The sequence below is a fragment of the Oryzias melastigma genome, linkage group LG6 (genome assembly GCF_002922805.2).
Source record: "Oryzias melastigma strain HK-1 linkage group LG6, ASM292280v2, whole genome shotgun sequence".
NCBI classification, from domain to species: Eukaryota; Metazoa; Chordata; class Actinopteri; order Beloniformes; family Adrianichthyidae; genus Oryzias; species Oryzias melastigma.
The window spans coordinates 7,630,857-7,644,578 of NC_050517.1; the positions used below are offsets into that span (position 1 = coordinate 7,630,857).

Genomic DNA, 13,722 nt, shown 5'->3' on the forward strand with positions numbered 1-13,722 from the left:
TCTTATGAAAATCCTGATGCGGCCCGGCCTCAACTAGATTCTGTCTCCAGCGGCCCCCGGCTGATTTGAGTTTGAGACCCCTGATGTATACTATAACTAGAATGAGTGTGCCTAAGTAAAATTATCATCCAAACCCAACAGCAGCTGCTACTTCTTCTTTGATGGGAACAAGTGCTGTGATTGAGAGTGTGGGGGAGAAGCAGTCTACTCATTCAGGAAAACACTGAACTCCCACTGAGTTTGCAGCCTTTTCCCCCTCAGGTTGGCCTGATGGCCACAAACAGAAGAACATTGTTTTGCTCAATCAAACTCAGGAGTGCTTCAGCGTTGGGAACCAGCTCTCCATCTGAGTATAACCACTATTCCTGCTGAGGAACAGTACCCTTGATGTCACAACCCAATATCAATCTGATGCTCCAACCATTGCTGATGGAGCTACCTCCAGGTCTTCTGTCATGATAAGTGTCACAGAACAGGCAGACGGCTAATTCCAAGTGCAGGAGGTTTATTAACACAGCTGTAAGTCCAGAAATCTAAATCAGGGTCAGGAGGGCAGAAGTCAGCGAAAAGCATGGAGAAAGAGAAACCAGAGTGGTCAGGATCCAGGCAAGGGTCGGGGCAGGCGGCAAGCAAGCAGAATCAACGACGAAGCAGGACCAGGTAAACAGGAGATCAGGTCAGGATGAAAAGCTCAATGTTCAGGCCGAGTGGAACAAACAAGACTTCACAATAGGTGTGTTTGACATCACCCAGCGCCTCGCCTGGATCGTCGGCGAGACCAGGTGTCTGCAGGCGGGGGTGGGAAAAGGCACCTGAGGTGAAGGCGAACAGCGGGACTGAACGAGAATAAGAAATCAGGTTAATTGAATTTTAATATATTTCTACTCCTTAGTATGAACTTTACTATTATGTTTTTTATCATCATTTTTAACATATTATTTTAATTTTTAACATTATAAACATTTTAAAAACAGATGAAAAATAGCCACTCGGTTGATTTAATGAATTTTAATAAATAAAATGAAGATTAAAGTTAACTTATAAAGGCAAAAATAACACACAAAACCAAAGAATATTTGAAATCTTGTCCATTTTTACATCAGTCATTCACTACTTTCCTGTAAGAGTAACAAAATGTGCAGATTTCCGTCATCTAGCGCCCAGGGTACACTTGTGGTCATTTCTGATCAGCATCACGTTGAAGAAAAAGAACTGCCAGGACACAATTTCCCACAATGCATTGTTTTGTAGTCATCTCAGCAGCATGCAGCCAGCGAAGCGCCAGACTACCCAACATGCACCACAATCCAGGCGATCTGCGCAGCACTGCGTCCACCTGTATTATCTCAAACACACCTTTTGAGTGAGGCTCTGAGCAGTGCTCAACTGTCATGTGGGTCATTGGTAAATGAGAAATGGCTGAGTGGCATCCAGGAACTGTGCGCTGGGGTTGCTGGGAGATGAAGTGCATTCAGAGCTCTGGAGACTGCTCCCACCAGTGAGCAGAGGGGGAGACAGAGCGCTGACTGCTGGCAATAAGTTGTTCTGGCTTCATACTGAAAAGTGAATAGTGTCTAAACCAAAAACTAAGACCAGCTCAGTGGAGCGCAGAGAGGAGCTTACCTCGATTAGAACGGCGAGCGCTGTGATTCTGCCTCTGGTCTTGATGGATTCATCTAAGGAGATGAACTGGGTGTCATCATAGCAGAAGATCTGCATCTAAAGAAAAAAAATCAGTTTGTTGGTTCAGCAATAACTTGACTGATTGGCCTGTTTGTCACAGGCTAAACATGGAACTTCCCAAATACACTACTCCACATACGTTATGGATATTTAGAAAAATTCAAGGGATGTCGTAAACCCAATGTTTGGTTCCCTTCGTATATTTTTAGGGTTCTATTGGGGCGGTAGACACACCTCATTTAGTGTTTTCCTCACAATAGTCTCACTGTGTACAGTTCATCTTACTTATTAAAGCCAAAACCAAAAAAATCTAAAAGAAAAACCTTTTCTGTGCAGAATCAATGACAGCATTCTTTTTTTTTTTTCCAATTTCAACATTCTGTTGCTATAAAAAGCTGTTTTTCCCAGGTGTTTACGCAGGTGTTTGGATTCGGTCAAGAGTTGGATGAACGACAATTTTCTCCAGCTAAATGAAGATAAAACTGAGGTCCTCGTTTGTGCTCCTGACAAATACCATCCCCAGATAGTGCAGTGGCTCGGTCCACTTTCCCCTTTTGTCAGGCCCTCTGTAAGAAACCTTGGGGTAACTCTAGACCCAGTTTTATCTCTGGACTCTCACGTTGCTGCACTTGTTCGTTCTTGTTTTTATCATTTAAAAAACATTGCTAAACTGAGTCCAGTTGTATCACGTTCTGAGATGGAGATGCTTATTCATGCTTTTATTTCCTCCCGTCTTGAATATTGCAACTCCATCTTTACATGTCTCAGCAAAAAATCTCTAGAACGGCTTCAGGTTGTCTAGAACGCTGCTGCAAGGCTTTTAACTAAATCCTCCAAATGTTCTCATGTCACCCCACTGTTAATCAAACTGCACTGGCTCCCTATCGACTACAGGGTGCAGTTCAAGATCCTGGTTTTAACTTACAGAGCAGATAATAACCAAGCACCGATCTACATAAAGGACCTTGTGCAGCCGTACGCTCCCAGCAGGTCCCTGAGATCATGTGACCAAGGCCTGCTGGTGGTTAAAAGAACACGGTTAAAAACTAAAGGTGACAGAGCTTTTGCAGCAGTGGCTCCATCTCTCTGGAACTCCCTTCCTCTCAGCCTCAGATCGGTTGACTCAGTGTTTTCTTTTAAAAAGCAGCTAAAGACACATCTTTTTAAAATTGCCTTTTCTTAATTATGTTTTTATTTTGAGTTTTTATACTCTTTTTTTATACTCTTGTTTTATTCTTTGTTTTACTTGTGTTTTATTGTGAAGCACTTTGTGATTTTTATCTTGAAAGGTACTATAGAAATAAATATTATTATTATTATTATTATTACATTTTTCCAAGTTCATCATTCAAACGACCATGAGCACATGGCGTTGTTTAACAGATGATAAACGACACCTGGTTATAACACAGTCAGACTTTGTGACAGACCACGACCAGAACCTAAGGACCTCTGACCTCAGACACAGTTAAGAAATCCACACAGCTGCAGCCTGTTTAGCAGATGTGAGGGTTTACAGAAAAACTGTTCACTACCGACTACACCTCTTTGACTTGAATGACAGACAACTGTTACAGGTGACTCCACTGACACCAAGACACCACCATGAACGTTTGTAGAACAAGACCATGTGAGCTGGACAATGTAGCAACGGTCTACTGTCCTGTTCACTGATGAGTGTCGGGTCATCTTTGTACAGAAATGATGGTTGTCAGTGTTGCTGGCGAAGGCAAGGTGAGATATATGCCAAGGTCAATATGGTCTTAAGGGTTCACTTTGGTGGAGCAGGTGTAACAGTCTGGGCAGGTGATGACCAGTCACCAGAAAAACAATTTGGTTTTTGGAGGTGGTCCAGGCAGTCACACAAGTTCTGAGCTCATCATAGAGCCATCATCTCCCCCCAATCCCACCAGAACACCCCCAACTCTTTGTTCATGGATGATAGTGCTCCACCACACAGTATCAGAATGATCAAAGCTGGACTTAGGAAGGGGGAGTGCCTTATAGGGTACGACCAGCAATGACCTCTGACCTGAACCCCATAGAGCACGTCTGGGACCAGCTGAACCAGAGACTGGACGGTCGTACCTGCAGAAACTGCACTTATGAAACCCAGTGCCTCAGAACAACGTCATGGCGATAGTGAGGAGAATGAGACGTCACTGTCGTCATTACAGCAAATAGTGGAAATACCTCACATGGTCCAAAATTGTTATTTGGTCTCATCTTTATTATTTTATATATTTTTAAATAAAAATAATATCAAACTAATGAAAATGGTGTTACTTCTCATTCATTATTACTAATATCAAAGGGAACTTTAAAGTTTTTCATTAAAATTCAGACCAAATAGGTAAAACACTCATGGAAATAACAATATCCCTATTTTATTGAGAGTAGTTTTATTTAGCTACATAGAAAACCGTGGCCATGTTGTCTTTGGGAAAACCACACCTACTGTACAGTCAGAAGGAAAACCACGCTTAGCACTCCTTCATGTTTAACAGAAATGATCCCCATCGTTTAGTCATAAAAAGAAACGGTTATGTGATCGTCATAGGAGACCTCACCTTTTAACTCATTTTTAACTAAACCGCACCCTTCTTTCAGTCTGTGGAGAAGCCACGCCCACTTTATTTTGCTGGGTTTTTTTTACACCCTCAGAAGATCAAATAAAAAATCCTAATTTGTTCATAGCTATTATTTTAAAAGTACCAAATAAAGAGAGTAAGGAACTTTATGCACCATGAAGATTTTTTTCCTGAATTAATTGAAGTCATTGGAATGATTTAATTACTTGAAATCCATACATTTTCTACACTCACACTCCTGTTCTGGATAGTGGGGTTGCTGGAGCCTATCCAGTTACAGTTGGGGAAAGGTGAAGTTAACTAGGGCATACATAGACAAATAACCAGACACTCATATCTACATCTAAGGGACAATTTAGTCACCAACATGAAGTATGTTTGTGGACTATGAGAGAAACCTGGAGTGCAAAAAACAAAAACACACAAGCATACTGAAAGGTCAGAGTCAAAATATGAATCAGAGTCCTCCCAATGCGAGATCCGTTACAACCCCTCGCAGCCTGTATGTAGACGTCAGACCAGAATCCTTTACTCCTGTGACAGTGGGCGGTTTTGCAGGACGTCTCACCTCAAGGGGGTACTTGACTCCATCCAGACTGTGTTCAGAGCCCTCGGAGGAGGTGTTGCAGCGCCCCCAGTGGAATGTGATGCGTCCCACCTTAAACTTTGACCTTAGACCCCCTCCACTCAAATAAAAGTCTCCATCCACATCTATTGCCACTAAACAAAGAAGACAAAGACATTGCAGAAACATGGATTCATAAAAAACATGTCATCCTATTGTAAGTGATGCTGCCGCTGCACAGAGAGCTTTAACACTCCCGTACAGAACCTTCACACATAACCAGGAGAAAGCCAACTTCTCTGTGAACGCAAACGTTAAACGCCTGCAGCTCAACATCTTCCTGCTTCCTTCAGAAGCTCTTTGTCTGAACTCCTGAACACAAAACTGCTTTTTCTGTCATTTTTGGCAGGAACACCAGAAATGTGTCTTAACATGAATGAAGACAAACAGGAAAAATCATATGATTTGTTTGTTTTGTGCTCCGACAGCTCAGATCAACCCTCTGTTGTTGATAGTTGTTAGTCATGTGACCTGCATGCACCTGCCTGCGAGCCAAAACAGATGATTTTTTTACCCCTGAATCTCTGCTGCTGAGCAGAAAAAGCTGGACAGTTTTCCAGAGAATGTATTTAACAACTAAATAACAACAAAGATACAAATTGAATTCTTAAGTTTGGGGATTTTTGGAAATCTTCTGTTCATGAAGACAGAAAACTGTGAACCAAAAACTCATGAATGACAATAAAAACAGATCCTGGTCTGTATCTTCTGCTTTGAGAGCATTAAACTAAAAGCAGCCTCCTTTACTAGCAAAGGGATGTTTTGTTTAACCTGTGACAAGTGGAAACCATTGACTGTATACGAGAAATGGAATGAGTGAACCCTATTACGTTATCTTCCAAACAGGAAGTAACTGCTGGCTTCAAGAAGCCAAAATCCCATAGACTTCTAAGTAAGGGATAATGCCTGACGAAATGTACATTGTAAGAAATTAACATGGAAGCCTGAACGATTGCTTCTGCGAAGTGCGTTAATTACTTATAAAGCGCACTATAAAGGCATTATCCTGCTTGTACCGTGGTCACTTATGAAAGAAATAAATATTCATCCATTCTTAGTACTTTTTTAAATATTTTTTTTTTGGTTTAGATTGCTTTGCCGCAAAAAAGCGGACTATTTGATGTGAGGTGCTAGCTGACACCGACCTCACTATTCAGTTCAGAGAGAAAAGAACATTTTTATTGGTAAATAATCAAATTATTTACAAATATCTAGCCTATTAACTTTTTATGAGCAAAAAATTAGGCTATAGAAAGACAGAAATAATTATTTAAAATCAAATTTGACATCTCCATTGATCGTAAAATTTGAAAGAGATCCTGGCATGTCCATCATTTTACTGTTTAAAGCACGGAGATTTCACTTTTATGAACCCTGACCACTGCCGGTGACCACAAAATGTTGCTGCATCGTCTCCCCTGGCGTGACGGCGCCGGGTAAGCCTGCAGGCTGCTCTCACAGCGGAGCTCTGTCTGATTCAGAATGACTGAGTAAGAGCTGTTTATACATGATCTGGATTGTACGATTCCAGACCAGAGACTTAGAGTCGACCCACAGCCGTGCTCCGAGTCTCATCTCCCCCTTTTTATTTCTCTTCTGCTGCATCCCAATCTTTGAAATGATCAAATTTGCCGCCTTTTTCTAATGTATTGCTGTTGTTACAAACTGTGAAATACGGATCTCAGCTTATGTTTAAGTTTTCCGCTAGCACAGTGACACTTGACTGGAACTACTTTAATCTGTGTGGTTTATCTAAACATTTTTTAATCTACACACAGCCAATCAGAATCGAGTATTCACCCGGACCATGATATAAAGAAGTATAAACAACTATCAGTCTTTCTATTTGTCAGAATAACCATTTTTGATCTGATACATCTTTTCATATTTCTTCTGTGGTGAAACTTATTCAAGTTATAAAGTGTGGTCTCATGTTGAACATTTGACAGATTTGTCCAAGCCTTTAGACAAGCTCCTCCCTGACTGGCAGTTGTCATAGAAACCCTAACTGCTTGCTGACAACATCTGCCTCCAACATGGCGGCATCCATATTGTGAAAAATGATGTCGACTGAATTTGGTTGCAGCCGGAAGTAAGTTGTTTTCTACGGGTGACGTCGCACTCAGTCCAGTTCTCATATACAGTCAACAGTGAGATCTAGCCATAGTTCATGCTGCATTTGCTAACCTACTCACCCTCTTTTTTCATTCTGACTCAGTCCTGCCATCTTTTGCTCATTTGCATGTTAACAGACTGACATGACCTCAAACGTACTGAAGCTCCGCCCCTGCAGTCACCCTGTCTTACCCGTCTTGCCATCATTCTTCATGTCGGTGCCGTCTCCCGTCAGGCCTTCCCAGCCGTCCATCGTCAGCTTCTGGAACTGCTGCTTGACCTGGCTCAGGCTCTCATCGATGTTGATGGGAGACTGCTTGGCATTGCTGCATGATGGGAACTTCTTAGCCCAGTTGTTTTGGTTTAATGTACCTGAAGGGCAGAGAGGTTGTGTCAGAAGGAAATGCTCTCACCCTGCCACTTCAACACATTAAAACAAAAACATGTCCAGAATTGTTCAAACGTCTGTTTCCCATGATCATTGAGATGTATTTCCAGCATTTCATTTGCTATTACATGGGAAACAGATGGGAACAGGAGAGACAGAACAGCAGGAGCTCTTGTGTAATTCAGTGATGGAACAATATTTATGACATGTCAGAGTTTGAAGCTCTGAGACACAATGACTACATTAACATGTCTTGACAAAAAAGATAAAAAGTTGAAATAATTGGCTGGATTTTGTTGTCCAAAAATCTTCAGTTCAGACAAAAGACAGAAGGTTTGGTGTCATCGTAAGGTTCTCTAGACCAGGAGGGGTCTGCAACCTTTGGCCTGGAAAGAGCCATTTGGTCCAGGTTCTTATGTACCGAAACTCAGCAAGAGACACAAAGTTTCATCTGGAAGTAAAAAAATACACTTTATTTATGTTTTTATGGCCATTTATTTATGTAAAAATTAGATTTAAACACGTTTATTTGTTCGGAATTGTTTGACCGCAATGCATTGTGGTCTATATATCTAGTGAGTATCATTGGACAGTCTTTTTTCGCAGAAAAGACTTCTGGGAAATTTTGAGTGCACTCAATTCTGGAATTAGTAGATTTTGAACAACACTAAAATGGCGAATGCACTATATAGTGATTATTGCGGCAATTTGGACACAATGAGATTTATTCATATTTATTCAGTTTTCACTTCGTGAAATTGGTGTTTAGAAAAAAAAAAGTAAAGTAGTGAGCATTGGGTCTGAATTACCTTTAAAATCCACGGCACTATATAGTTTTGTAGTAGTTGGGGTTGGGGGGGGTTGATTTGGACTAAACCTATTATTGACTTTTGTCCATCTACACCCAGAAATGAGTCAAAGACCGCCTGAAAAATCCCCACAGAAATCAGTTTTATACTATTAGAAAGAGTGATTTGTTTTTCCTTTGTTTTTCCTTTTACATGTTGAAACATTCTTCAGATACCAGTACGTGAAGCAGACAGATGCTAACCAGCCAAAACGACTAAATCCCAAAGGATCTTTTAGTCTAACAAGAGTATCCGTTCTAAAGCAAATTCAGATTAGAAAATTAAGGGAGCTCAGAAATCAGGATGAGTTCCTCTAAGCTCCATTTTGAGGTTACAATGAGCTTACGGCTAACCCTTTATTCTACATTTAAACTCTTCCTGTGTTGATCTAATGAGGCAGCATCCATTCAGCGTCCTGAATGAGAATAACAACAATGAAAAAATGATGAAACTGTTTTTTTATTGTAGTTCCTCATATTATATAAACACGAAAGGTGAAACTAAAACCTTTGTACAGAAGGTTTGATTATCTACATCTCAGTTTCTATTTGCTATTCTAATGACACCTGATCAAAAACAAATCATCAAAGCAAGTTATTCTTCGGCAGACATAATGTGTAGGTTGAACTTTTTTTATGTTCCTCAAACTTTTGCTTCTTCACAATTTACCTGAAGCTGTTTTTTAAACGCTAACCTGCAGTTTTCAATAAAAAATATATAGAAAATGTAGGTGTTTTAAAGCACTCCAATCATCCTTTGATCTATTTTCAAAGTGTTCCCAATCGTCTTTTAATTACAATTATCTTATTTGTATCCAAAATCAAAAAGCTTGTATGGTTTTCTAGGACATAAGATTCTGCAGTTGTTCATTAGGAATTCACCTCTGAGTTGTGAGTGGGAATATTGGCATAGAACAACCCAACCCCACTTCCCATCACCCACAACTGAGAGCTCTCTGTTTATGTGCTCTTCCACTAGCTTACAGTCCCTCACACCCCTAGTCTAACATTACCTGTGCAACAAAAATGATGAGCAGTATTTAAGTAAAAAAAATTCAGATTTTTAGTCATCGCTATTTTCCACATCAGCTCTGGGGTTCAGCTCCCTACTCTCATGTACTTCACCTCTCCTCTTTATTATTTATTATATTGAGTTCTCTGTGCTTCTGTTTGGTGCAGTGTGATTCATGTGTTGTTCCTCTTTCCCCCTCCCTTCTGGGGGAGGGGGAGGGATTTCAGATTTCAGGTAGATCGTTCTTGACTCATCTTGGCCGTGGGCCACGCCCCTACCTCTCCTCCAGTCCTATCTGGCTGAACTCTGTTCAAATAAGTAGTTGTAGAGTTAGATAAACTAATTCTTGTCCTGGTAAATCGTCTGTCCACCCTGGGAGAGGATCTCTACTTCATGTCGGTATCCCTGAGGTTTTTTTTTTTTGTTTTTTTTTCCTGAATCAGGTTTTTTAGGAGGTTTTCCTTACCATTAGGGGGGGTCTAAGGACAGTTTTATTTAGTCTGTTTAGTTTAGCAATTAGCTATTGTTTATATTAAATCACAGACCTTCTGCTTCTGTACAATCACCGGCGTGAAGTCCAATGAGGCAATTCGTTGGTGATATGGGCTATATAAATAAAATTAAATTGAAGTGAATATCAGAGCTATCCAGCCAGATTCCAGCTCAGACGAGGAAAACAAAGACGTTCATGGATCTATTTGTCTGCAAGTGGGTGCATCAGAATGGAGCAGAGCAGGGAGCTTCAGGCTTACCATTGTAGGTTCTATGTCAAAGCTATAAGCTTTTTCATTTGCTCCTGATTCACAACAGTTTGAAATCAAAAATACTCAGAAATACAACTTTAATTGGAATTTTCTTTAACTATGTCTTATATTATCAGAAAACTACTACAAGAACATGTTAAACACACCATTTTCTCCAGAGTGGGCCCTTAAAGCTGTCAGCATTAGAATGCATTCTATAGCTGACACCTGCAGAGAGCTCGGTTCACAGTCTCTGCTGTAGAACCTAAGAATAAAACCAGCAACCTCTGAGATTGGAAGAAGCCTCACTGGATTAAAGTTATGTTAAACTCACCAGCATATGACCAGTCTATGTCCTCTGAGAACTTGCGAGGATTTCTGTGTGTGTAGGCCTCAGCTGCAGGAAAAGAAGGAGATGTTACTAAAGGGAATCAGGGAGGTTCTTCAGAACATCACATTTGTTTAAAATCAGCAGCAAACATCTTTTAAAGAGTGAACATCTGTCATAACAAATAGAACTAATACAGGGATCAGTGTACATTGCACAGGTGAAAAATAAAACTGTGTAAAGTTTTGATTTCAGTATGAAATGTCTTTGTATGTGAAAACTGGATGTGGATTATTTCTTCATTTGCTTCTGTTTTTCCTTCAGCAGTGAACAGGCACCAAACCCAGACCAGAGTACAAACCTTCATTATAAGAAAAAAGCTGAAGGGAAAAAAGTGTTTGATACATTGAATTCATTGTTTTTATCCAATTATTTTCCAGAGATGAACAGAGGTCTAAATTAACTTAAGTTTATTTGTAAATTAACTGCTTTTTTATCAATTTTGTTTTTTTTAACGTGGGTTTGGTTCTGTCAGACAGAATGAGGGGGATCAGGGGATGTGTCGGTTTTATTGAAGTATTGACTCATCAGTTCAAGTTTGTATAAACCATCTCATTTTGTAGTGAAGGTGGAGCATTTTAATACTGAGAAAGCTTTATGGAAGCTATGAGAAGCAGATCCAGTGATCAGATGTTGGATCTTATTGCCTGCTGGATCACATTTTTCAGTAATCACACAACCGCATGTGCGACACTGATAGATATTGTCACTGCCAATGTGGAAGTTGTTGCTCAAATACATTTTTTTAGTGATCATTTGTTTTTGTTTTTTTGCTATTCTTGACTTGCAACCTTTACCAGTTACATTTTTTTACATCAGAATTGTGAAAATCAATATTCTTTACCATATTATATTTTTAATGGGTCTGTATTTCTCATTATTATAATAGCTTCTTATCAAGATTAACTAGGAAATCTTCAAGATCCACTAAATCCTGGATGACCAGAAGATTAACTGATATGTACACGCAAAAAAGGAAGAGAGAGAAATGAGAAACACTACATAAAGACTACAAAAACCAAAACATTTTAATGAAAAAAAAATAAAAAAAAACTACCACATTATTAAAGATCATTAAAAGATTAGAAAAGGAAAATAAATGCAATATGGAGCTTTCTAAACAAAGAAATTAACCCAAACTCACAACAGCGAGTTATTTTATAGTGATTTCAAGATGTTGAACAAATCAACAACAGTTTGTGCGAGTACATGGACAAAATTCAGACTGAAAAAAGGTGATGAGTGGAGTTCCCCACAGATCTGTCCTAGGTCCTTTACTCTTTATTTAGTTCATTACTGATATCTGCAAAGTGTCCAAATTAATATAATTTTATTGTTTGCAGATGACACTTCTATTTACCCCCACAACTTTGGCTAAATTATTAGAAACTATAAAAGAGTAAATAATAAAGGCTAAAAACTGGTTCAATGAGAACAACCTTTTTTAAAGCTTTTGATTTTCAGTAGTTGTCACAGTTTGAATGAGCAAGTCAGCATTATGGATGTAAGTAAAAGTACATTTGTTGGAGTCATAATGGATGAAAAGTTCAAATGGAAAGTTCATATGGACTCCTGAAGAGGAAGATCAGTACATATATTTACAGAGTAAAGGCTTTGTTTGTGGGATGGTAACTCTTTGCATACTTTATTTATGTATTTATCTTTCCTTTTTTAGTATGTAAACTCCCTTTTCTCAAAAAAAAAAAAGGTCTGAGGAAAAGTTCAAAAAACCCACACAAAGCCATTGTTTAAAAACAGAAAAAAGTATCAATACAAAGGCAGTACGGAACACACCAATAATTTGTTTGTAGAAACTTCTCTTTTTAAGATTCCAGATTTATCTGATCTAAAGAAATTGTATCAGTTATATTAATGCACAAACAGTTACATTTAAAAAATGTTCAAGGATAAAACATTTGACAGATTCACTAAATAGAGGTTAACTTAAACTGTAAACAAGCAACTTGGATCGGTTGGAGAAGGGGTTGTGATTTTAGAAAAAAATTACTTATTTTTATTAAAATTTGTTTGTGGTTTTGAACTGATTTAGTAAAAAGGACATATTTTTGGTCTGACGCTTATTGTTTATAGCATTCTTTTTATTTTTTTTTTTTTAATTTTTGTATGAGGGCTGCACGGTGGCGCAGTGGTTAGCGCTCTCGCCTCACAGCGAGAAGGCCCCGGTTCAAATCCCGGCTGGGACCTTTCTGTGTGGAGTTTGCATGTTCTCCCCGTGCATGCGTGGGTTTTCACCGGGGACTCCGGCTTCCTCCCACCGTCCAAAAACATGCTTCATAGGTTAATTGAAGACTCTAAATTGCCCCTAGGTGTGGATGTGGGAGTGGATTTGTGTGTGATTGAGGCCCTGCGACGGACTGGCGACCTGTCCAGGGTGTACCCCGCCTTCGCCCTTCAGTAGCTGGGATAGGCTCCGGCACCCCCGCGACCCCGAAAGGGAAGAAGCGGTCAAGAAAATGGATGGATGGATGGATTTTTGTATGAACAAAGAACAACAAATAAATGTATTTAAACAGTAACCCTAACAACCACACACCCCCCCATCACACCTACACACATCCAGAAGTCGTCTGTGTTTTGAGCATTCTCACCACATTTGGGGTCACAGTCTGACCTAGCTGGTCAGGGAGTCCTCACTAAATTAAGAGACGACGTCTCCCGCTGTGTAACACTTTATTTATTCTAAGCTCTGCGGGTGACAGCAGTCTAATCCAGATTATATTTGACAGTCTGCAGAGGGAAGGCCCTAAAGGTCTGCACAGGTTCAGGTTCTGCTTCAGACCATCCTGTCCAGCTGAGAGAGGCTACAGATCCTGTAAGGATGCAGAACGTTTGGCTGAACCAGGCCCGTTCTGGAGAATGGGCTGAGTGAAGGTCTCTGATTTCAGATTCATACGCAGCTGTATGCAGAGATCTCCTGTGTGCTAAACATAAAATCAGTCAATGCAGAGCAACAGGAAGCTCTACGTCCACTCCTGAGGTTCTGCATCCGTCATGTTGTAAATTCTGTGATCCAAACAGCCTTTCACTTGGAACCAACTCTTCCTCTTGTATCCTCAGCTCAGAGACTCATCTGTTGATACTAGGGCTAGGCATTGATTATAATTTCTAGAAACGATTCAATGCGATTCTTAAGAGTCTGAATCGATTCTGATTTTTTTTTCGATTCTTCAATTCAATCCAATTTTGAGTTTACACATTTATACACATTTGTTTAGAAATACATTAATTATCTACCATATGTTTTTAATATATTTATATCAATCTGATCCAGTTCACATACTGTAAAAGGTACTAGTGAAATAGGAGATT

General features: G+C 39.7%; 1 protein-coding gene across 3 annotated transcripts in view; it reads right to left on the reverse strand.

The window, feature by feature from the left end:
- Positions 1–13,722, reverse strand: part of LOC112141155 (protein tyrosine phosphatase receptor type Z1) — a 64,868-nt gene that overhangs the window by 30,152 nt on the left and 20,994 nt on the right. For all 3 annotated transcript variants that reach the window (XM_024264226.2, XM_024264227.2, XM_024264228.2), the window contains exons 3-6: positions 10,339–10,401; positions 7,207–7,386; positions 4,843–4,994; positions 1,624–1,719 (exon numbers count right to left, since the gene is read on the reverse strand). In XM_024264226.2, coding sequence (XP_024119994.1) covers positions 1,624–1,719; positions 4,843–4,994; positions 7,207–7,386; positions 10,339–10,401 — 491 coding nt within the window. The remainder of the gene's footprint in view (positions 1–1,623; positions 1,720–4,842; positions 4,995–7,206; positions 7,387–10,338; positions 10,402–13,722) is intronic.